The following is a 24784-nucleotide window of genomic DNA, read 5'->3' as shown; positions in this document are numbered from 1 at the left end:
AGCACATTCTAGCCGCCAGTATCAAGAGCCTTTGGATAGCACTGAACAGAAAGCTGACTTCAAGGTCGTTTAACTCAAGGAGGCCATCAGTTTACTTCTCTGCAGATTTTTGCCTATGCAAGCTGGCTTTGTTGTGCCCAAACTTGCTCACCTGCCAGGGATGGTGACCAGTTCAGTGTGACCTGCACTATAGGTAGAATTGTAAGAGCCAGGCTTTCTTGATTCATGCCCAAGAGGAAGGGCAGAACCGCAGCGGCAGGTGCATCTATGGTCAAAGCCTCAAGAGCTCTTGACCCCACTTCTGTGCCCCCTAACGTGTTAGGTCCCAGCGTCTGCAAGTTCACCAACACTTCTCCTTATATCATATCAATTCAAGTAGATGTTCAGTAAAGCATACCCCTAAATAATTCACGGCTTCATTTTCTGTTGGTTTTTAAAATATACTTTTATTCCTTTGTTGATGTGTGATCATGTACATGTATGTATACAGGTGCCTACACAGGACAGAAGAGGGTGTCACATCCCCTAGGCTAGAGCTTCAGGCAATTGTGAGTTGTCACGTGGATGCTGGGAACTGAACTCTGGTCCTCTAGAAGATCAGCAAGTGCTCTTAACCACGGAGCCATCTCTACACACACACACTTTAAATCCGTGGTTTGACCCTGGTAGATTCATGTCCTCCTCATTAAAGCCTATACACCCGCTTTTACAGGCAGGTATTCAGTGGAAGCCACAGAGTGGCTGAGTGATACAAAGTTCACACTCCCTGACCAGAGAGAAATCATAGCAGAAAGTGGTATAATACCAGGGGCAGGTACCGAGGGCTGTGGGGCAAATAGAAGGCACTGTCACCAGCCCACAGGCAGGGTGGAAGGTTTCCTAAAATAGGGAGCAAGGCTCCTGCTTCCTGGGTAAATCATGCATTATTTGGAATCAGTTAAAAAAAAAAAAGTGAGGCTCCCAGGACTTTGGCACCTGTCCCAGGACCCTAGGTAGAGAGATAGCAACTCTTAATATCCTAAGACATTACACAATTTCTTGAAAATTAAAGTAAAAGCCCATCTCCTCAGGGCTTAAACCAAACCTAGCAGCTAGGTGATGCTCAGAGATGCCCATAGGAGCGAGTAGTCAAAGGGACCGATTAAATTATTTTAATGCCCAGAATCTACACAAGCCTGAGCAGAGTGAGCAAAACTCAGGGGTTTGGAGACCTCCATGTCCCCTGAGAGGCCTGCCCACCAGTCCATACTTCAGTGGGAACTGAAGGGACCCGAGGAGCATCTGTGCATTTGCACCTCCCCTTCCAGAAGACAGCACCAGCACTTCCAGAGGGGGATGTCCCTGCCACGGAAGCAGGAGATGGATTCAAACCTTGTGGTAGTCATGTCAGTGTTCTGGTTATCTGCCACAGCAGAGGAGCTCCGGGTTCGGGTCCCAGACTCACTCATACAAGCAGAATCAGAGGTTGGCCGAGGAAGCCACATTTCTCAAGCTCCACTCCCATGTGCAATTTAAAGAAAAACTCCAGTTGGCATCATTAGATCCCCTCGGGGAGGTATAAGCCACCCTTCCCTTCATCTCTGGGGATGGTGGCAGGTACAGTAGTCTGGGGCTGAAAACCAAGGTCACTAAAGCAGACCTCCCCCCCCCCCCGACCTGTAGCTCCATATTTCTATATGGCCGCCAAGCCATCAAGCCATGGCCACACCTAATGTGGGTCACGTATCCTGCCAGGCAGGCTGTCGCTAACCTAACAAAAGGTCAGGATGTTTTGTTCCTATCTTCGTAATAGCATACAGAGCAGACAGGTAGTTGCGGACATGACAAAGGGCCATTCACCTGGTTACCTAGGAGACAGAATGCTAATGTATTTCACCCTCAGTTAAGTTATGGTATTAAGATTGTTTGGAGAATAAACGGAGGAATTCTTCAGGATATGAACTCAGGATTTCATGAGGGACCACTGAGAAAGAATCTCCCTCCCAATGAAACCATGTGAGTCATGTCTTTATTCCCATCTCCTCCACGCTGGTCCAGAGAGGGAAAAGTAGTTAATGTAGTTGGGGCATCGGACCTCGACACCCTCCCGCAACCCTACCCCCTCGCAAAAGGAAAAGCTTCTGATAGCTGGGACCCTGGACAGTTCACTGAAATTCTCCCCAGGGAAATGGGACAGCAGGCCCTGTGTAGAAGAGAAGGGAAACTAAATGAAAAGTTTTACTGTGCCAGGTGTGTGGGAGGCGCTTGGATACCTCCCGGCTGAGCTGGCCACAGCTCTGCCCTGCCTGCCTACTTGAACAAGAAAGTACAATGTTCAATGCACCTGCAAATAATGGCATTGCTTTGGTTCTGAAGGCTTAAAAATGCATGTTGACGGGGCTGGAGAGGTAGCTCAGAGGTTAAGAGCACTGACTGCTCTTCCAGAGGTCCTGAGTTCAATTCGCAGCAACCACATGGTGGCTCACAGCCATCTATAATGAGATCTGGTGCCCTCTTCTGGCCTGCAGGCATACATGGAAGGAATGTTGTATACATAATAAAAATGCATGTTGACCCTGAGAGGAATTCTGAATATCACCCAAAATTAACTTCTGTCCCCTATTTCCACCAAAGACTGATTTGGAGAATTCTACCTTATTCTCTGACGAGCAGGCCCAGCTATTTCCTAACCCTAACCCTGACCCAACCGGACAGTCAACCTAATGCCAGGAGGTTAGCACTGAGCTGTAGGCCAAGGACTGGGCCTGGGTCATTGCATAAGATGCACAGCGGCTGCCTTGCGGATGAGCCGCTCAGTCAGGGGTGAGTTGGGTTTCAAGGCATCACGCTCCATCAGAAGGCTCCTGTGGAAACACAAGGAGTTTTTTGTTATAGACCCTTCTAGAAGAAGGTAAAAGCATGACTGGCAGGAGCAAATGGGTACAGTCAGCTGGATGGTACTTTGGTTCTACCTTACAGACAAACACTAGCGATAAGGACTCCAGTGTCGGGCTGTCACTGTGGCTTTGCCTGTCTTAGGCGGAAGCCATGGCTCAAGATGTCATATCTCAAGCTCCTGTCACAGTCTAATGCTGAGGACCAGAGGGACAAGAGGCCTGGTGTCTGGCAGGAAGCCACATGTGAGACTGATTCAGGAAAAGCAAGAAAAAGAATAGGTAGGTAGGTAGGTAGGTAGGTGTAGGGAAGCCTTGATTTAAAGAAAGTAAGCATAGGACCAACCAGAGATAAAGTCCCTGCTGCGGCTAAATGTTGATACCCTTGTCATCAGCATGACTTAGGAGGTAGGGCCTCTGGATGACCCTTACAGTGGGGTTAGTGTTCCTATAAGAAACATATGAGAATCTGTTCTCTTAAGTGCTCGTGGGAAGCAGTCCATAGTGAGAAGCTTTGTGTCCGGAAGAGGAGCACATCAGAAACTGAACCCTGCTGGACTCTGGTGTGAGACATTTCAGCACTACACAATGAGTTGTCTCGCTGAATTCAGTCTGGTGTGTGAGCAACCACCATGTCTGTGTTTGGTTTGTTTTAGTAACACCCAAAGAGATTAAGATAGTAGCAGATTAACAGTGGTGGGTCCATGGGGAGTGAGTGAGGTGAAGGGGCTGGGGCTTGGTACGCACATAGGGACAACGCCACAGCCAGGGTAGGAATGTATCAGTCTACTTTCTGCTGCTATGACAAATATCTGAGGCTGGGTACTTTGTAAAATTAAAGGTTTTACTTAGCTAGGTTTCAGAGATTGGAAGTCTAATATGGAGGTCCTATCTGGCTCCAGATGAGGCTCCTTGGCTGGGAAGAGAGGCAGAGAGGCAAATGGCTGTATACAGAAGAGGCCATGCAAACCAAGGGGCTCTCCTGTATAGAGCACTAAATAGGGTCCCTCGAGAATGGCTTTAATATCTTCTGGGGGCGGGCCCCAGGACCCCATTCCAGGGGTTCTCATCTCCCAACCCTCTTCCCTTTCTCAACACTTACAACCTGGGGAACACATTGTCTAGCACATGAAACCCAGGAGGCCATGCACAAACCATCCCAGACCACAGCAGACGGCTTTTGCCTGTGCAGGAGATGGGCTGCAAAGGGAGGCAAGGCACTTGGAAGGAATGCCCCACCACTGCAGTGTCGTCCTAGGTAGTTGGGCTGCCTCTCTCCCCTGCACTACCTCACCTCTCCTGAGTAGGACCTGAGCTGCATTATGTCTATTCCAGTATTGGCCATCCCGCACCCTAGAATCTGCCTCAACCCGCTACTCTGTCCACACAGCCCACATCATTCTCACTGTGACCGCAGGCCCCACCTTTTACCCACAGCAGGTCCCCCAGGAGGCTCAACCAATGTGGACATGGAATGACAAAAATGGGGGCATGTGTCCATGGCATTTCTGAGTTCAAAGTAGTTCAAATGCTCCCAGCCATCACCTGCACGGCTGCGGGTCTGGCCCAATAGCCAGGGCACCTGCCTAGACCTCTTCTCACAGGACAAGGATGCAGGGGCCCTCTCCTTGGCAGAGTGGGTGGTGAGCCAGGGGAACGAAGGATAATGGTTAGGGCTGCAGGAATTCCTTTCCTGAGTGTCCCAGATACCTCCAGCTTCTAGGTCTATGACTTTTTCCTAACCAGGCCCACTGGCTAAGTGCACTGGGCATTTAGTCTCCCTACACCCCTCCATGGGACACCCCTTTGTTCCTTTACCCCCTCGCCCGACCCACTGTCATCCTCCCTGTAGCGATTACGTGACTGCCCAGATATTTGCGTGATGAACTAGTTTTTTTTCATAGGATCCACATATCCACCTACTCAGTATTGCATCTCACACTCAGCACAGGTAGCTAAGATACTGCAAGAGGAGGCCTAAAGAAGCAGACGAAAAAGGAGACAGGGCGTCCCAGGCAGAGGGCACAGGACATGCAAGGACCAGAGAGCAGGTGTACTGGATTTCTGTGTAGCTCAACATGACCAAATGGGATGAAGACTGAGGAGGCAGGAGGGTGGGCAAAAGGGTAGCATGGGCTGTACCCTTTGGTCAAGTTGAACCTGCTAATGAAAGAGAACCGAATCCCCATTTGCTCCCTGCTTTCTGAACCCCACAAGCAGAAGCACACATGCCAAGGCAGGTGTGCGCATGCATACGGAGATCCTGTGTAGGGAACTAACCCACGCCCGGCTGACCATAGGAAGGGCAGTGCTCACCGGGCCACATTCTTATGGACGCTGGAAGTGCAGGTGAGGGCCGCATGAATCAACAGCTGATTGAAGACGTCTCTCTATGATGTCAGTTAGGCAAGTTAGGCACTTGCAATGCGGACCAGGGATGGGTTCCCAACCCAAAGGAACCCCTTAGACACACACCCACCCTCATCACAAACCCTGGTGTCAGCATAAAACGGTACACCTACCCCACAAGAACCAACTACACAGGAGACACTCGGCTGTTAGGCCAGGCTCTCCAGTTTCTGGTTCCCTGTCCACAGCTGGCTTACCTGGGCGTTGCTGCCCCCAATCTGGACGATTCGGTAGCGGATTGGCAAGAGAAGTTCTAGGACTCGGTCAGGGTTCCCGTTCTCGGCCTCCACAAGGGCCTGGCACAGGGGCAGCCCCACATCTTGTGCCAACCGGTGCTGGCAGTTCTCTCCTGGGGACCTGTCACCAAGAACAAAGCTCAGCATCCACTCTACAAAGTCCCGTCCTGGCAAGAGATGCAAATTTAGGGCCTTTCACAGTTGCCTGATGGGAAAAGGAGACATCTGCCCAATGTAGGGAGAAAACAGGGCTCCCCGCCCCCAGCCTCAGTTTACCCATCTAGAAAATGGTGTAACAGCACAGCAGAGAGATCAATACTGCAGACCTTGCCGGCAAAGCCTGGACATCAACAGCCAGCACTACCATGGATACCAAAGTATCCTCCCAGGACTCCCTTGTCAGTCCAGAAGGCACCATTTCCAACAGATAAACTGAGGCTCAGAGCAAAGAAGACACCAATTGGGGTCCTGGAAGCAGATACCTATGAAATATACACCTGCAGGGGCACCCACCTGGGGAATAACCATCTAGAAGCATGGATATCTTCAAAGCCATGCTCACCAGCAAGACCTCACTCTAAGGTTCCCCCAAGAAGGCAGGGTGACCCCAAGCAGGCCTTGGCTCAGCCCTTGCACTCCTTCACCCTCTCAGCTGGCAGACTGCATGGTCTCAGGGTCTCACGTACTCGCTGGCCTCCTTCAGGGTGGTCAGCAGCTCCTGTGTGGTCTGGAGGTCCCGGGCACCCAGAGAGGCCATCAGGAAGTGAGCGTCATTGAACAGAAGGACGTGGTCCTGGGTATGCTTCTTAGTCACCGGTAGGACAGCCTGCCACCGCTGGCCAAGGGACACCCCTAGGGGGACAAGAAGAGGAGCCAAGGGCTTGGTGTGAGGCAGCAGTGTATCTTACACTTGGTCCTGCACCCATATCCCTCGGAAGCCTATCCAATCTTGTCCCAGTGAGAGGCAGGGTGACGAGTGGGGCCACCAAGGCCTGTGCCTTCCTTGTCTCCCTAGAAAAGCAACAAATCCATGAGGCAAAAGCAAATTCGAAAAATTGTCACGGGCTATCAAACTATCCCTGAGACCCCCCAAAAACATGTTTCATATTTTCCCTATGTAATCACAAGTCTAGTACCTGTGGAGAGATGGTTCAGTGGTTAAGAGCACTGGCTGTTTTCTAGAGGACCTGGGTTTGGTTCCCAGTACCTGCAGGTGGCTCACAGCCTTTTATAACTCCATTTCCAGGGAAGACAATACCCACTTTTGGCCTCCAGAGGCAGCAGGCACACAAACAGTCCAGAGGCATACATGCAGGTAAAATACTCACAAACAAAATATAAGTCCATTGTTTAACTGTAGCGCCTGATACACAACGGGCACTCAATGAAAGCCAGTGGCATCAATAAATAGCATCCTTCTCCTTAAATCTGAATCTTCCTACACTAGACAGTCCCCACCTCTGCCCCAGACTCCAGCCTCCACCTCCTTTTCTTCCCTCTCAGCCCTCAGATGCTAGGTTCAGGTTTCTTCTCTACGGCATCCCCAACCACCCAGAGGACCCTGAACATCTATTTATTGGATTCAATCTATCAGATTGAACAGAGAGGACCAGGTAGTGGCAGCACACGCCTTTACTCCCAGCACTCAGGAGGCAGAGACAGGAGTGAGAACAAGGTCATCCTGGTCTACAGCGTGAGTTCCAGGACAGTTGGAGTTACACAGAAAGAAAACCTGCCTCAAACACTCCCCCGCTTCCAGAAAAAAAGTGAACAATGATCTTTGCCTCATAACAATGAGGAAGTGAGAGGCTTCTCACAGCCTGCCAGCCACTCAGGACCCCACCTCTCCCCTCACAGTGGGGATCTGGAGCTCTGGCCTTCCTCAGCATCTCTCTCTGTGGGGCATCATTTGACCTCCAGCCATGGGCAGGAAGCCAGACCTGTCAGGGCAACTGTGAAGCCTAGGGTGACAGGCTGAGAAGCCTCTGCAATGTCAGAGTTGGGAAATTAGCACCTCCTGTGATCTAGGAAAAAGAGGCATCAGCCAGTAGCCAGGTGTCCTGAAAGGCCTGCCAGGCAGGCTATGGGAATGGCATGGTTCACAGCCTAAGGCTACTGCACTAAGGAGGGGTGGAGAATAGTAAAGGACAGCTGAGGCCCTATGCCTTGGACTGACACGAGACCACTGCATAAGCTCGCAAGCAAAGCTATAGGCAGATGCATTCATCCCGAGGCCTGTGGTTTGGGCACCCACCCTTAGGACCAGTAATCACGCATTTCTCTCATTGTGTAGAGAAAGGGAAGAGACTCGGCTACCTTCCATCTGGAGACGGTAGAGCATGGAGCAGCTGTTCACCATATCCAGAATGGAACCACTGGCCTGAAGGCTGGGGAGGATCTGTAAGACAAGAGTCACGGGAGGCCAGGCTCAGAGGGCCAAACAAACAACACGGCCATGGGTACAGCCAGAGTTGTCATCTGAGCCACAAGTGTGGCCTGCACAGAGAAAGAGCACTGACTGCTTTCCAGAGGATCAGGGTTCGATTCTCAACACTCATAAATGTGGTGGTTTGAATAGGTATGCCCCACCCATGCCTAGAATCATATATTTAAATGCTCGGCTCATAGAGAGTGGCGCTATTAGGCGGCATGGCCTTGTTGGAGGAAGTGTGTCACTGTGGGGATGGGCTTTGAGGTCTTACATGCTAGGCCTAGTGGGGCAATCTCCTTCTCCTGCCTGTGGATCCAGATGCAGAACTCTCAGCTACCTCTCCAGTACCATGTCTGCCTGCATGCCACCATGTTTCCCACCATGCAATAACAGACTAAACCTCTGCACTGTAAGTCAGTCCCAATTAGACATTTTCCTTTATAAGAGTGGCCATGGTCATGGTGTCTCTTTACAGCAATAAAAATCTTAACTAAGGGAACATGGTAGCTTACAAACTATCTATATCTCCAGTTTTAGGGGATCTGGCTCCCTCTTCTGACTTCTGCAGGCACCAGGCATGGAAGCAGTGCACATACATACATGTGTGCAAAAGGCATAAAAAAAATAAATCTTTAAGCAATTAAGACACACATTCATATGCACACACAACTGGCCATGTGGCTCAGCAAAGGTACTTGTAAGCCCGAGTCTGATCTGATGCCTGGAACTCACATAGTAGAAGGAAAGAACCGACTCCTGCAAGTTGTTCTCTGACTCTCACATGTCATGACATACATACACATACAAAATATATGTAATTTTTTTTGAGACAGGATCTCACTATGTAGCTCTGGCTGTCCTAGAACTCACTAAAAAGACCAGGCTGGCCTCACACTCAGAGAAATCTGTCTGCCTCTGCCTCCTGAGTCCTGGGATCAAGGAGTGTGTACTAGGCCTGGCTCTTGATTTTTTTAAAAAAACGTTAAAAATAAGTGAACAAGCCCGGCGGTGGTGGTGCACACTTTTAATCCCAGTACTCAGGGGGCAGAGGAATGCGGATCTCTGTGAGTTTAGGCCACCCTGGTCTACAAGGCAAGTTCTAAGACAGTCAGGGCTTTTACAGAGAGAAATCCTGTCACAAAAACAAAACAAGCCGGGCAGTGGTGGCGCACGACTTTAATCCCAGCACTTGGAAGGCAGAGGCAGGCGGATCTCTGCGAGTTCGAGTACAGCCTGGTCAACAAGGGCTAGTTCCAGGACAGGCTCCAAAGCTACAGAGAAACCTTGTCTCGAAAAAAAAAAAAGGAGGAGGAGGAGGAGAAGGGAGAGGAGGAGAAGGAAGAGAAGGAGGAGGAGGAGGAGAAGAAAGAGGAAGAGGAGGAGGAGGAGGAGAAGAAAGAGGAAGAGGAAGAGGAGGAGGAGAAGAAGAAGGAGAAGGAGAAGGAGGAGAAGAAGGAGAAGGAGAAGGAGAAGGAGGAGAAGAAGAAGAAGAAGAAGAAGAAGAAGAAGAAGAAGAAGAAGAAGAAGAAGAAGAAGAAGAAGAAGAAGAAGAAGAAGAAGAAGAAACAAAAAGCCAAGAGGTGGTGTACACACCTTTAATACAGCACTCAGGAAATAGAGGGAAGCAGACCTTTGTGAGTTCAAGGTCACCCTGGTCTACGAGGGAGCTCTAGGATGTCTAGGGCTACCCAAAGAAACCCTATCTTCAAAAGACAAAAACAAACAAAAAGAAGTGAACAAAACCAAACCTCCTATGGAGAGATGAATTACCTCATTAAGAATATGCATCTGAAAGGACAGTGACAGTCAAAGACTGCCTTAGACATGTCAGCAGAGACTCCGTGGTGCAAGGAGTCAGGATGGCTCTTGACAACAGCCAATCCCACGAAGTCTAGGGGCATTCTCCCACCATTTTCTCTGGCTAGGACAATGTCAACCGGCTCAGAGGTTATGAGAGACAAAGGCCAATTGCAGCTAAAGGGTGTGTGTGCACTTACATGGCTGTCATAGATGGTTAGCGCAGCCTCATATTCTCCCTGCAAAGGAGAAGTCAAAAGGTGACGCTCAGAAACACGCGCGGAATAGCTGACCAAGCTCCCCCACCCACCCACTAAGGGAGATGGGCAGGATTCAGTGGCAGCCCCAGTGTGGAGAAGGGAGAAGGTGAGCCCAACCCTTGTATCATGAGGGCCACACTTAGCATATATTTTTCTCTCTGGGCATCTTAGGAGCCTCCGTGTCTTTCTCTACGGTCACAATGCTACAAGAAGCACCCTGACAAATGGGTTGCTCCCCGTCCCCATCTTCTGTCCCTGCCCCTTCTCATCCTAGAATTAGTTCTGGTGACATAGATCCAATCTGAAACCCTCCAGTATCCCAAGCAGTAAAGAGGCACTAAATCACCTCTTAGTGAGGTGATTGTGAAAGTGGTGGTGTGAAAGTGTCCCCTATGGGCTCAGATGTTTGAATACTTGGTCTCCAGTTGGTGGCGCCCTTTGTGCAGGCTTAAGAGGAGTGACCTTGCTGGAGGAAGTATGTCACTAGGGGTGGGCTTTGAAAGCTTAAGGCCGCACCCAACTCTCAGCCCATGCCACCTTGTGCCTGGATGAAGTGATCTCTCAGTGCCCAGTTCCCGCTGCCATGCTTACAGCCAGCTACCATTCTTCCCCACCGTGATGGAGGCTCTTACAAGCCACGAGCCAAATAAACCCTTCCCTCTCCAAGTTGCCTTGGCCACAGGGTTTCATCACAGCAATAGGAAAGTAGCTAATAAGCCACAGAGTTCCACTTCCCATGAGTGGAAAATCCCTTGGAGGCACTCAGCCTCCAAAGCTGTTGAAACATGAATGTTGTACTCTTTCAGACACCATCTCTGCTGGACAGGGTTATGTCATCTGAGAAACTCAATTAAGAAAATATCTCCATAAGACCAGCTGTAGGCAGGCCTGTAGGGCATTTTCTTAGTTAGTGATTGATGGTGGAGGGCCCATTGTGCATTGAGCCATCCTTGGGCTGGTTGGCCTGGGTTCTATAAGAAAACAGGCTGAGCAAGCCATGATAAGCAAGTCAGTACGCAGCACTCCCCCGTGGCCTCTGCATCAGCTCCTGACTCCAGGTTCCTTCCTGCCCTATTTGAGTTTCTGCCCTGGCATTCTTCAGTGACGGACAATGTAACGCAAATAAATCATTCCTCCCTAACTTGCTTTGGATCATGGAGTTTCATTGCAGCAATAGAAATCCTAAGACACCATATTTTGTACCAACACACAGAGGTGTTGCACGGAAGTCAGACACATAGTGGGGGCTAGGGCTCTTCTTTGGACATCTGCACTAGGTGAGACGAGCCAAAGAGCCAAGTATCCTACCTTTTCGATGAAGTATAGGGCCCAGTGCCAATAATTATGACAAGCGAGCATGTCAGAGTCCTGCAGAAAGAATGAGAGAAAGTCTGAGAGAAGGTGGGCTGGGCCTACGGTTCGGTTGGTATCACGCATGAACCCCTGGCTTCAATCCCCAGTATCGAATACACTGGGCCTGGTGGATCACACCTGTGATCCCAGCACACCTGTTATCCCAGCACACCTGTGATCCTAGCACACCTGTGATCCTAGCACACCTGTGATCCTAGCACACCTGTGATCCCAAAGAGGCGGAAACAGAGGGTCAGAAGTTGAGTTTGGGCTGGGGAGATGCTCACTTGGTACAATGTTTGCTGGGTAAGCATTGATGAGTTGACTCCCTGCCCCTATGTAAAGGCTGGGCATGATGGTGTATTGCCTGTAATCCCAGGAGCAGCCCGGGAGTTTTCTAGCCAGCCAGTCTTGCCTAATCATGCTCCATAGGTTATAGAAGCAACTCCGCTTCGAAAAGAAGGTAGATGGGACCTGAGAAATGACAACGTGGCTTCCACAAGCACATACACATACACACACACACACGCACATACACACACACACATATATATGTGCACTTACACTCACCGTCCACACACACCCCCCACACACAAGTGGCGGTGGGGGAGTATGTGTGTTCTTGGGGAGGAATATGAAAGAGGAGCCAGGCCAAGTAGAAGATGAGGCCAGCTAATGTTCCCCACCCAGGTTTTTCTCCCTACCCACAAAACTTTGCAACATCTGCCTGGGAAAGCCCAGATAAAATGAGCCTCTCTGGCTTTAGGTTCCTAGTGCCCACTAGAATTTTCCAGACCCTGGAGTCTGAACATCTTTAAAATGAACTGCATGTTTATAATTCTCCCTGTAAGCCAACTGCACCTAGAACCATGCCTGGAGATGTTGGGAATTGGCCTGGTTGTCAGTCACAGTCCTAGCCCAGAAAACTGCTCAAGAGTGATGCTGGTGGCCGCTGTACCCTCCCTGGTCTCTGAAGTACTGAGCATCTCCTACTCAGTGACAGGCTCTGGGAAGGATCTGCTGCCCTAGCTGGTGGCGCCCTTGGAGCCTGCTGTGGCACAGAAGGACAGGGCAGAAAGGAGGCCTGGATAGGTGGCCAAATCAGGTGCCAGAGGCAAGGCCAGAGAAAACCAGCACACATGGAGGAAGAAGGGCCACTACAGCTAGTGGGAAGGAGGAAATGGCCCCAGAGGGGGCACCAGTCAAGAGCATGGATGAGTAAAGTTGGGAGTAGGGAATAGGGACAATGAGGCCACAGAGTGTTCAGGCCACGGAAAGGGTCAGGCTAGGCACTATGGGTCTGAATCACCCTAATCCCCATATGACAGTCCTACATTAGTGGACCACACCCCATCGGCCTACCTCTCTCCCACCCACTGCACCATGTGGTCCAGAAGGACACTCTGTCAACCCACGTGGAGCCTGCTGGCAGCAGTAGAAGCACACACAATTCAGCCCACCCTTGCTGAGCTCTCATCTCCCCAGCACCTTTGGGCCTATTCCTTTCAAAGCAAAATACTCCAGGCAGACCCCAACTGTGCAATCACTTATGATGTTGGGGTGTTGTGAAGCTCCCAAAGGATGCTTGATTGTCAGGGATGCCTCCAGGCTGAAACTAAGCTCCTGGGGAACTAAGCTACGTCTGTAAGCCCCACTCATCAAGCCTTGGTGGAATTCCAGGTATCAGACTGGATCGTCCAGAAGATGGCCACCAACAGGATTCAACTCATACCTTCCAGTGGCCTTCGGTGTGCTGCATAAACTCCAGCCCGTCTTTGACCTCTGCTCTCATCTCATGTACATGGGCAACAGTGTGCACTGACCACGCATCGGTCGGCTCAATAGCTAAAGCCTGCATGAGGTAGGAGTCAGGAGGACAAAGAAAATGGGGATTAAGGACAAAGAAAATGGGGTTTAATCCTGGTGGGACTGGGCTCTAACTCAGAGAAATTACAGTCCCAACACTACCCCCATTTCTTATGTGCCTGGTGGGGGTACCAATGTGTGCCTTGGCCTCCACAACAGGCTGCTGAGGAGGGCAACACTGATGGCCCCCCAGAGGAGAAAACTGGGGCGCAAGAAGACCAGGACTTGCTTCCTGGGTACATCCAAATCATCTGCAGTCTGCTACCCAGGAGCTTGGTACCTCAGTTTCCCATCACGGCTTCTAGAACTGCCTACCTCTCAGGGCTATGAGAACAGTGTGGACTGTCACATTCTTGGGCGGTGAATGATAAGAGGCGGCCCCTCCCACTTATACTCAAGAGATGGCCAAGGGAGAAGCAACTGGTTCTAGGAACACCGTCGTTAATGACAAAATCTACGTGAACCGTGAGCTCCACGGTGCTATACAGAGACACATGAACAGGCTCTTACTTCCCTGTCTATCTATTCACCAGGTCAATTCACATTTATTGAGCACCTCCTAAGTTCTGGACATGAAGCAGGGAAGTAGGGTTCACGCAACCCCATCACTGGCCCCACACCAAATCATGAGCCCCCCACACACTCAGAGGCCCACACCAAATCATGGGTCCCTTAGGCCTGCTTTCCCTTGTGCCTAGAATTACGAGTGCCTCTATGCTGTCCTGGCAGCAGCAGCAAGGGTTTGGTAACATGTCCCCAGCAGTCTCTGGCTCCTGCTCCTGGTCCTCAGCTTTCACAGTCTTGTCAACTCCATGTGGGAAGACAGGGGTCCCACGACATGTCTGTAAGGCCCTGAGACAGCTGGGGATGTGGCAGGGTGCATCTGAGCACCCCTCTAAGGAACCCCTCTAAGCATGCCACTTTCACACAGGGCAGTTGGGAAATACGACCCAGCCTAGTTCTTTCAGACCAGTATCCTCACTCAACTGGAGACCTTGCCAGGTTCCCTGGGAAATCCCAACTCTCTACCTGCCCCTCATGCCTGAGGTGGACCTGCTGGGTTTTTCGTCACCTTGTGAGGTCATTGTAGTTCAGTGGAGCCTGGTGCTGTCCACCCTTGCCTTGTGGACAGCACCAGGACACAGGCATAGCCTTTTCTTCATATCTAGCAACAGTCTGTGGGGGCTGGGGCTAAGGTCAGTGTGGCCCATAGTTCCAGGAGAGCTGGAGCAAGGGGCAGGAAAGAGCAATGGGCGGGGCGCTATTCTGTCATGTCTTGTTTTTTTTTTAAGTATTGCGTCTGCTTGGACATCTCTCTTTGAAATCAGCTTGTCACCTGCCACTCTGACCCCTAAGCTTTACCACCATGGGAGGGCTCTGCCTCATTTCTCTCTTAGTTACTGTTCTCCTGTCTGTGCACCAAGGTATTTAACAGTGTGGGCAGAGACCATTAGCAGAAGCAGGCATCACAAGTGCCAGCTGTGAATCTGAACCAAGAGTATATGACACTCTATGCATGGCAGTGCTGCCTTGAACCTTAGTTTCCACTCTTGCAAGGACATAGGTGGCAGAAAAGGACTTGCAGAGTCTGAGCTACCTTGTGCCCAGGTTTGTCATTTGACCTGGTTCCAGACCCGCAGGGGAGTCTTCAGAGTTCCAGATTGGCCAACACATCCCTTCAGAATACAAAACACAGGGCCTGAGGCTGAAGCATCTAGCAGGCTCCATATTGGCTCCACCCCTTTCCACTGGGAAGCACCCTGAGTGGTGAGTGATGGCTAAGAGACAAGCCTGTGGGCATGACAAAGACCCCCCCACACACACACACATACACACACAGACTCAGGGAGGAAGAGCATAACAAGATCCGGTCCTGATCTTTGAAATCTCCACCCACCTCAAGCCTCATAGGTCATGACCAGACCCAGTGGAAAGGTGAAATTCAAAGAAGAACCAAGGTTTGCATGGCTCTCCTGTCATGCCCCAGTCCCGATGGGCCCTTAGGCTCTAGAACCAACTGGGACTCAAGGAAGCACAGAGCCGCCACTCTGGTAACTAAAGTGTAAAAGCCACCACCTCCCCGAGTCTACTGCCTATTCTGTTCCAGGAACCTTGAGAGGTTTAGAGGAGTGATGGACAGGTAGCTGCTTACCCTAACAACAGCCCCTCCCAAGAGGACACTTCAAGGTGGTGAGGGGGCTTGCTTGGACCTCCTCACATGAGGGGCCACACCCGGAAGGGCCTCACACCTTGAGAAGGGCCCACTTACCTCTTTGGCAAGTTTTTCTGCCTGGTCATAGAGGTTGGTTTCCATCAGCCCAAAAGCATATATGCCTTTCACATAGCTGGAAACAGAGAAAAGACTTCAGTACCCAGGAAACCCAATAGGAGCAGGTGGGATGGAGTCCTCCGACAGGATTGGCTGGAGTCCATACACCTTGACCTGTAGGTGACTATGTTTGGACACAGGGGCTTCGCAGATGGAACCAAGGAGAGACGCAGTGGGTGACAATCTGATCACTGTTGTCCCCTTTCTAAGAAGGCCGTGCAGAGCTACTTGCTGACACCCTGACCGCTCAGGCCTTCAGCATGAGGTAGCACCTGAAGACTGACTCATGCCCCCAACCCAGGGAGGAGCTGAGCTCAGCAGTCTTCCTTTTGAACTTCCTCCAGTGAAAGATGAAGTGCTGGTAACCTGTCTCAGAACCCTATGCTGCCTTCATAGCTGGCCCACTCCTCAGCAAGATCCACTTCCTCCGACATCAATTCTGGGTCTCTCCGCAGAGGAAGACAGAGTCTAGAGTTACTTTCCTGGGAAGCCCAGCCCTATGGATAGCTCCTCCCAGGCTTTGTTTCACCATCCTTCACCCAGCCTGGGAGCACCCACTGACCAACCCAACAGATTTCAGCCCTGTCTGTCCAGTGCACCCTCCACTGTGGCCCACGTATTCTGAATGACCACACACTTGTATTTCCCATTGGTCAGCCAGGCACTGAGCCCCAAGACGGTTGGCCACAAGGGGCAGAGGGGCTCTATCCTGTGTGAGTGAAACAGAAGCTGCAGTCTAAGACTTGGGTGTCACTTTTGCTGTCACACGGGCAAATGGCAGCTTTTACTGGAGAGCAGTGGCTTGCAGATGACTTTTAAAAATATCTACCACTCGGAAGCAGAGGCAGGCGGATCACTGTGAGTTCGAGGCCAGCCTGGTCTACAGAGCGAGTTCCAGGCCAGCCAGGGCTACACAGAGAAACCCTATCTCGAAAAATGAACAAACACAAACATTTGCCAAGAGGTAGGTCAGGTATTATTGGCTCGGGGGTTGTTTAATCATCAATTTGGCTGAACCGTGGTGCCTGACCGTGTGGGTCACCACAAAGGTATTTATATCAGATGTGTGCCGTGGAATGATCCTCCCGTACACTCTGAACATGTATTACACTCATTGGTTAATAAAGAAGCTGACTGGCCTATAGCAAGGAGGATAAAGTTAGGCGGGACAATCAAACTGAGGATACTTGGATGAAGAAGGGCAGGGTCAGAGGAGATGTCTCCAAAAAAGAATGTGTAGAAAATGAGGTAACAAGCCATGAGCCACACGGAGAAGCATAGATAAGAAATATGGGTTATGGTGAGATGGCTCAGAGGTTAAGAGCACTGGCTGCTCTTCCAGAGGTCCTGAGTTCAATATCCCAGCAGCCACATGGTGGCTCACAACCATCTGTAATGAGATCTGGTGCCCTCTTCTGGCCACAGGCATACATAACACTGTATACATAATAAATAAATCTTTTTTTAAAAAAATGTATTTATAAGAAAAAAGAAATATGGGTTAATTTCAGTGTAAGAGTTACTGATAACATCCCTGAGCAATTGGCCAAGCATTTATAAGTAATATTAAGCCTCTGTGTCAGTTTTTGGGAGCAGGTGGTTGGGACAGGAAAACTCCACCTACAGATGAGAGTACACTCCCAAATGTGACAAACACTCCCAATACCGTGGGTGGGTCTCATCCAATCAGGTGACAGTCAGATACAAAGAGGAAGTTGACTTTTGTGGGAATTTCTAGCCTGTCACCCTGCCCTATAGGTTCTGAATTTGCCACAAGCCACCTAAGCTGCCCTCTGGAGAGCACTCCTCCTTGCAGCAACTAGTGCATGCACAGGTCATTGTTCTAACCGTCTTGAGAATAGACAAGGACATGGCCACAGAATCCTTGGCCCTGTACAGATGAACAAGGAATAGTCAGGCATGATGGCTTGTTACTTGTAATCCCAATACCCAAGAGGATAAGGCGTAAGAGTGCCATAAATTTGAGGTCAACCTGAGAAACAGAATCAGATCTTATCTTAAAAAAATAAAACTAATGATAAACATGAAGCATGGGTATTAAGCTTTGGAAAATATAATCTTGGGGATGATTGTTACTACAACAACAAATCCTACCTGACTGATGCACAATGGTACTACCTCATTCACAGAATGGGATGAAGATCAAATGAAGAAAATGAAGCCTTTTAGATTAAGAGCAGGTGTTCCATTGCCTTTCAACTGGGGCCAATACAATGTCTATGCCTTTAGAGTAGAAGAGAGAAACTGAAGAATGAGATAATGTGACTTCTTGTTGGCATGTACCTGCTAAGGGGAGTGTCACGTGTCCAAAAGGGGTAAACTCGAGCCACAGAATCTCGCATCTGCTCCTGGCAGCCCAGGTAAAAGTAGGCATCATGGGAAAACCTCAGGGCCAACATGTCTGTTGGGTGGTCCAGGAGGATCTGTTCCCAGAGGTCAGCAGCTTTGGAGAAGTTCCTGCAAGCCAAGAACACAGTGAGCATGAAGTCCACATCCACAGGGGTGGAAAGCCATCCTATGTCTCTCTCTGCCTGAGCTGCTTTGGGCCATTAGGTCTGGGGCTGGAGAAATGGCACAGTGGGTAAGTGCGGTTGCTGTGCATGCAGGAGGACCTGAGTTCAAATCCCCAGCAGCAGAGTACAATTCAGGCATGGCCATGTTCCTGTAACCCAAGTGGTGGAGACAGGAGAATTGCTGTGGCTTCCTGGCCCCCAGTCTAGCTGAAAGACCATCAGCTCTAGGTTCAGTGGGAGACCCCGTCTCAAAAGACTGAGATGGAGAGCGGCAGGATGGACACTTGACATCCTCGGCTGACCTCTGAGCACAAGGGCACATGTACACCTCACCAACACAGACATGTGTGTACTCACTATAACACACCCCTACACACAAAATAAATAATACTATATATATACATATATAAATTATAGTTATGCACATATGTCACGCATGGGTCATTAAACTAAAAACGGTGCGATCTGAAGAGAGGAGGAAATAGAAAAGGCAATGGACTATGTGTGACATGAAAGCACAGAGACATTCTTGGGGGAAGAGTGGGGCAGGGGCTTGAGGACAGATAATGGGAGAACAATGTGTGATAACACCCTTTGCTTTGTATGTCAATAGTATTCATAAAAAGAAAAAACGTTTCCAATTAAGAACAAAAAGTTCCATCAAGAGCTAGGAATGTAGCTGGAGCTTGCTTAGCAAGCAGGGCTTTGGAGCCCATACCCAACACTGCACAGAAGGAAAAAAGTTACAGACATTCCTCTGTATATATTTTCTACATTAGGTTGTACCTCATTGTAAGCTGCTATGCTTACTCTGACTTTCCCAATGTAACAGCTCTGTCCCAGCAGGGGAGGGCTTCCCCAGCGAAGTTGTTACAGTTTGGCGCTGGTCCCTCTGAGTGTAACAACTCCACTCCCTTTAGTGGAAGGTTCCCCCAGCAAAAGTGTTACACTCCTAAAATTCAAAAAACCCTCATAAATTAAAAAACCCATAGGAACTTTTATCCTCTCCTTCAACTTCAAGAAGAAAACAAGGGAACTGGAGGAACGCTCAGCGGGTAACAGCACTTGCTGCTATTACAGAGGCCCCAGGTTCAGTGCCCGGGGCCCCAGCACAGCTTAAATCATCTGCAGCTCCATTCCAGGGGCTCTGGTGCCTTCTCCAGCTCTCCTCGGGCACCAGGCACACATGTGATACACAGACATACATAGAAGAAAAACACTCAAGGGGCTGGAGAGATGGCTCAGCGGTGAAGAGCATTGCCTGCTCTTCCAAAGGTCCTGAGTTCAACTCCTAGCAACTACATGGTGGCTCACAACCATCTGTAATGAAGCCTGGTGTCCTCTTCTGGCCTGCAGACAGAATACTGTATACATAATAAACAAATAAAAAAATATTTTAAAAAAAGAAAAAGAAAAACACTCAAGACACATAATCTAAAAATAAATAAAATTTTAGAAGAAGAAGAGAAAAACAGGTAACAGGTTTGGGGTGTATGTGTGTGTGAATGTAAGTTGTGTGTGTGTGTATGGGGGGGGCAGAGGTCAACATCAGGTGTCCCTTTTAATTGATCTCCCCTTGTTTCCACAGCCTCTTATTGAACCTGGACCTTATCAATTCATCAGACTGGTGGGCTAATGAGCGCCAGGGATCTATCTGCCTGTCTATCTCTACCTCCCCGGCCCCCAACCGGGTTACAATATAGATCACCATGCCTGGCTTTTTGACTGGGTGCCGGGCACCTGAACTCAGATAGATCCTTAAGCCTGTGTAGCAAGCACCCTATTAGCTGAGCCATCTCTTCAACCAAAGGAGGCTTAACCAATTGCCAAGGCCAATTTACCCCAACACCATGAGGCACACAGAGAACCCCACATCTTCACTGAGTCACCAGAAAGTGGTGGAACTTTCTTTGTCTAAGCCACTGAGACTCCTCCTCATCAGCTTGAGGTATCTACTCTAAGGGACATCTCACCTGTCTGGGTAGACAGAAGGACTGCCCTAGAGGATTGTGGGAATGGAGACAGGAAACCACCTGGAAGGCAGAGAGCTAATGCACACAGTATTAGAATTCTGATCATACCCTAAAGACCTGTATGTTGAAGGCTGGGTGTCTCAGCCTGTGGTGCAACCTTCCAGGGTTTGGGATACTAAACTAGGTCACTGGAAACATGCCCTTGAAGGGAACATTAGGACCTTGGCCCCGTCTTGACTTTCCTGGCTGCTATGAGGTGAGCAGCCTCCTCTACCCCCTATTACTACCACAAAGCACAAGCAATGGGGTAAGTGCCTCTGAAACCATCTGTCAAAACAAACCTTTTTTCCTTAGAATGTGTTGTCTTGGGTGTTTTGTTACAACAACAGAAAGCTGACAAATACAGCCCTTAGGGCAAGAAGCAAACAGGTTTCCTCCCCTTTCCCTCTCCTAGGTGTTGTGATTAAAATAACAACCATGTAAATGAACCACAGCTATTCTGAACCCTAAACCACTGGGAACCCTTGCTAAATATTTCTTCATTCAGCATTCAATTTGGGGCAGAGCAGGCTGGTGAAACTCTCAAACCTCTGAGGCATCACCTTGCACAAGCTTGGAGTCCCAATCCCCAGTCCAGGGAGACTCCTCACCCCTTGGCAAATGTCTCCACCGCGGATACATGCAGTTGCTCCCGAGGTGTCAGAGTCTGGCTTTGGGAAACCTCCACCATGGTCTTCACAGCCAGGTCCAGATCTTTGTCCAGCTTCACGGAGCTTCCCGTGCCAATGAGCACAAGGCCATTAGCAATGGCATGACCCATGGCTGGCAGAAGATTGGAAAACAGCTGGTCATTCAGCCTAGCCCAGCCCTGCATTCTACAAGGTGTTGAGCCACGCCGGGTACAGGTTTGCTGTGTGTGACGTCACTGTCAAAACCTGGACCTCAGCTCTGGCCTTTAGCACCTTCTAAGGAACCGAGGTCATTTTTTTTTAACGGGGCTTTCTGTTGAACCCTGAGGTCTGAAGTACTTCCCTCTGCCCTCATGAGCCTGGCAGAAGCTGCAAACCAGCTCATTGACTGGTATTCTTGCTATAACCAGCTCAGACCTCCTGGAATGTCCAGCAGATGCCATTCAGGGAGCTGAATCAACGAGGCCCTGGGGCACAGACCGTGATCCCATTTTTGCTGTCCTCACACATGCAGGTGGTGGTTCTTACTGAAGGTGTGAGGTCCTAGGCCCTACCCATGTTTGAGCCCCATCTCCAGAAAGGCAGCTGTCCCCTGATTTGCAGAACTCAACCACTGACACCGGCCTGGAAAAAAGAACCACAGTACTAGGATCCCCTCTAGCCCAGCTAGCGGATCCTGCTTACAGCCGGATTCCACCCTGACCACCATCTGTCCCTATGACTGCATTTGGCTTGTTCTGCTTTTCTCTGGGTCTCTCCTCATTCTGTCCTTGCCAGGTTAGTAGGGCCCCTTGGCTTTAGCTATGCTAGGCTGCTGCATGTATTAAAAATGTCCCTAACATCCACCTTCATTTTATAAGTCTTCTCAAATGCCAGGAACCTCGCCCCATACTCGGCCACCCACCTTGGATTCTGAAATGTACTGAACTGACCTTCCCTAGCCCACCACATCCAAGGCTTGCCCATGAGCCAGCCTCTGTCCTCTATCTTCATCCGGCTCTGGAGATGTCCTGAGTCCTGAGATCCCTGACCAAGGTTTTAGGAGCCATCTCTTGTGTTCTAGGATTCTGGGCTTTAGAGCAAGCCGAACTCAAGTAAGTGCCTCACTGTCACTGACCCTTGGTTTCCTCATCTATGAATTGATGTTCTACGTCAATTGATGATACTTAGAGAAAGATCTAGAGCCTTCTAAAGGAATGGCATCCTCGTGGGCCCAGCCGCTGTTCCAAACACAAAATTAGCTGTATTCATCCCCCCCACATCCCCGTGCAAGTGTCAGGTCAGTCACTGTCCCCAATGTGCCCCTCCCCCAAACCAAGCAAGATCCACTGTCAGAGCATGTGAACGGTGCTCCTTTACCTAGGGAGAGCTTTATTCTCTTACCAAAGGTTGGGTCTGCTGCCTTGAGTTTTGACAGGCAGCCCTCGATGCCACCAAGACTCTTGTCATTGGTCCACTTGACATACTGGAATGAGAAATGCAAGACAAGTCTGTCCGCATGGAGTCCTTAGATCATATCAATGAAAGCATGTATCTAAACTCTAATTTTTTTATTTTTTATTTTATTTTATTTTGGTCAGGAATACTGGAGATCAAACTTGGGGTCTCACCTAAGCTCCACTGCTGAGGGAGTCCCAGATCTGAATTATTTTTCTTTCTAGAACACTGAGAATTTTCTGGACCCTAATTCAAAAAAGGTATAACTTAATTGATCTAGGATGAGATTAAAGACACATGATTACCCGGGTAACACCTCCTAGGGCTGGGGATGCTCACTGCCAGAAAAAAACTGTAGAAAAAGCTGGTCATTCCCAAGAGATGAGGTGCAGCATGTCCCCTTCTTCAGTACCAATAGGAGCCCTGGACCCACTCCCTCCCCTGTCCACTGCTGAGGCAGGCAGATCTTCCTTCTGCTTCCAGCCTGAGCTCTCTTCCTATCTGTCTCTATCCCAAAGAGGTAGCTGCTGCCATAGCTACACTCTTCTCTCTCTCTCTCTCTCTCTCTCTCTCTCTCTCTCTCTCTCTCTCTGCCTCTCTCTGTTCTTTCCCCTTTTCCCTCCCACAACTCACTAGATAAATACCCAACTTTACTCTGCACGGCGTGTGCTTCCGTCTCAGTCTCTCACCCATAATGTGGCTCCTGCCTAGGACCCCCTGACCCTCATGGATCGCGGGCCACTCTGGGGCTACCTGCCTGGGGCTTGCTGCTCTCGGTCTGGTCTCTCACCTGCCATTGTGGCTCCCTGCCTGGGACTTGCTGCCTTTGTTGTCTGCATGGTCTTGTGCCCGCTACCCACTGCTGCCACTTGGGGGAACAGCACCATTTTATTTTTACTTAGACCATAACAACTTACAAAATTCCTACTTCATTTCTTTCAAAAATAACCACAATAAGCAGGGTATGGTAGCTTACATCCATAATCCCACAATCGGGGGACCGAGTCAGGAAGCTTGTTGTAAGTTCCAGGCCAGTCTGGACCACAGCATGCGACTCAAACAGACGAATAGACCACGGTCCATGTTTATTACAGTTAGAGACACAAAGACTGGAAGATGGGAAGGCCAGCTTTTGCTTTTGTGGCTTCAGACTCAGGGGCACATTGACTCTGCCTCTGATGTACTGGATGACCCTTGACTCAAGTCAGTTTAATTCTCTGAGCCTCCCAACCTGTCAGAAAGGCTGCTTGGACCTTCCTTCTGAGACCCCGTCCCCTCTCCCATAAGCCTCCAGGACCCTGAATTACAAGATCCTTCCTTGGTGTGGAACCGCCTGAGAATCGGTGAAGGTCTTAGCCCCGCTAATATGAGATGAGCCTTAGAACATGACAGGACCCCATGCCTTCGTGGCAGAGCTCACAACAAACCCTTAGCAGGACACAATGAGACACCTGTGGAAGTTCAGCATTTTCAGCCCTACTTGGGGCATCCATTGCTGTCCACCCTTGAATTTGGGACCTTGGGAATAGGGGTACTGGGGCTGGCAGAGACACACCCCATATTGTTGGACCACTCTGGGGTAGAGTGCAGACCTTTACTGCGATGGGATTTACAGACCATTCAGCAGCTGAAAGCCCTCCTCAGAAGCCTTCAAGGAGGACATGAGTCTCTTGGCGGGCATACCTGGGTCAAGGTGGCATCAAACAGCTTGCAGGCTTCATTGCTTGTAGTTGAGAGCGGGAGACCGGCATCCTTCCATGCCTGCACAACAGGGAAGGAACACCAGGAGTTTACTGAGCTGAGTCTCCAGTCCCTTGCTTACTCCTCTGTAAGATATCTAAGAGAGCACAGTGAGGTGAGCTCAAGTGTCACTCAGTAAATGGGGGACAGTAAATGGAGTCCCATTAGCAGAAGTGATGGGAAGCCTGGGCCCGGGTGTGTGTCTCAAAGAATGTCTGACTTGTCACCTGCCTAGCAAGGTGTGTACGTCCTGCCAACGAGGAGTCTTGGAAATCTTTCAGATTATAATAGCTGCGCTCAGTGACCTGATTGTCAGGGTGCCGGTGCAGCACTACCAGTGTCTCCCGAGGGCGTGGGACATGACCTTTAGTCCTGGTCAGCAAAGGACTGCACCTCCCAGGACTTGGAAATTAGGTGGCTGTGCTGCTCCGATCTTCGTCTTCTTCATCTGAAAAACGGGCTCAAGGTCCCGGCCCCGGGTAGGGGCAACATAGGAAACGCTTCCAGAAGCAAAAGCCAGCGCCTGAGCTTTCACTGATGCCCTACTGGGAACCACTCCGTAGTTCGCTCCACCCTCTGTTGCAGAGGAACAGCGCGCTCAAGACTAGGTTTCCTGCTGACCTACAGGTTTGCTCCCGACTGCTTGGCGCTGGGCCATCTCCTGGACCCAAGAGGACCCAGACGAGGGGGTGCGCTTACCTGGCAGTCTCGCAGTGACATGGTTGTGGTTTTGGTCTGCAGAGTGAGTGCCACCCGGGTCAAGGCTCTTGGAAGTCCCTGAGGCCTCCCAGGAGGTGAGAGTTTTGTGGATTGCCGAAGTGGGCGGAGCGAGGGCAGCTGCTCCCCTGATCTATCAC

General features: G+C 50.0%; 1 protein-coding gene across 1 annotated transcript; it reads right to left on the bottom strand.

The window, feature by feature from the left end:
• Window positions 1–1986: 1986 nt before the first annotated feature.
• Window positions 1987–24784, bottom strand: LOC148118997 (tetratricopeptide repeat protein 38-like). Its single transcript, XM_087899155.1, has 14 exons — window positions 24627–24784; window positions 23871–23948; window positions 22134–22215; window positions 20712–20883; window positions 17859–18032; window positions 15495–15570; window positions 13092–13211; window positions 11315–11374; window positions 9947–9985; window positions 7835–7916; window positions 6205–6370; window positions 5480–5639; window positions 5190–5263; window positions 1987–2843 (listed from the first exon to the last, which is right to left on the bottom strand). The coding sequence occupies exons 1-14, from the start codon at window positions 24645–24647 to the stop codon at window positions 2750–2752; spliced, it is 1398 nt and encodes a 465-aa protein (XP_087755281.1). The 5' UTR covers window positions 24648–24784; the 3' UTR covers window positions 1987–2749.

The sequence above is a fragment of the Myodes glareolus genome, chromosome 19 (assembly GCF_982192425.1).
Source record: "Myodes glareolus chromosome 19, mMyoGla1.1, whole genome shotgun sequence".
Classification (NCBI taxonomy): Eukaryota; Metazoa; Chordata; class Mammalia; order Rodentia; family Cricetidae; genus Myodes; species Myodes glareolus.
Note: the sequence above shows the minus strand (reverse complement) of the source record. Positions and strands in the feature narration are given on the sequence as shown.

What these genes read in the sequence shown, in the direction of transcription:
- LOC148118997 (XM_087899155.1), bottom strand. Translation starts at nt 24,647, where the DNA reads ATGTCACTGCGAGACTGCCAG. An exon ending in GGCAGCAGACCCAACCTTTG is followed by an intron (nt 20,884 to 22,133) that starts GTAAGAGAATAA and finishes ATCTTCTGCCAG; the next exon opens with CCATGGGTCATGCCATTGCT. An exon ending in CAGAAAAACTTGCCAAAGAG is followed by an intron (nt 13,212 to 15,494) that starts GTAAGTGGGCCC and finishes TACCTCATGCAG; the next exon opens with GCTTTAGCTATTGAGCCGAC.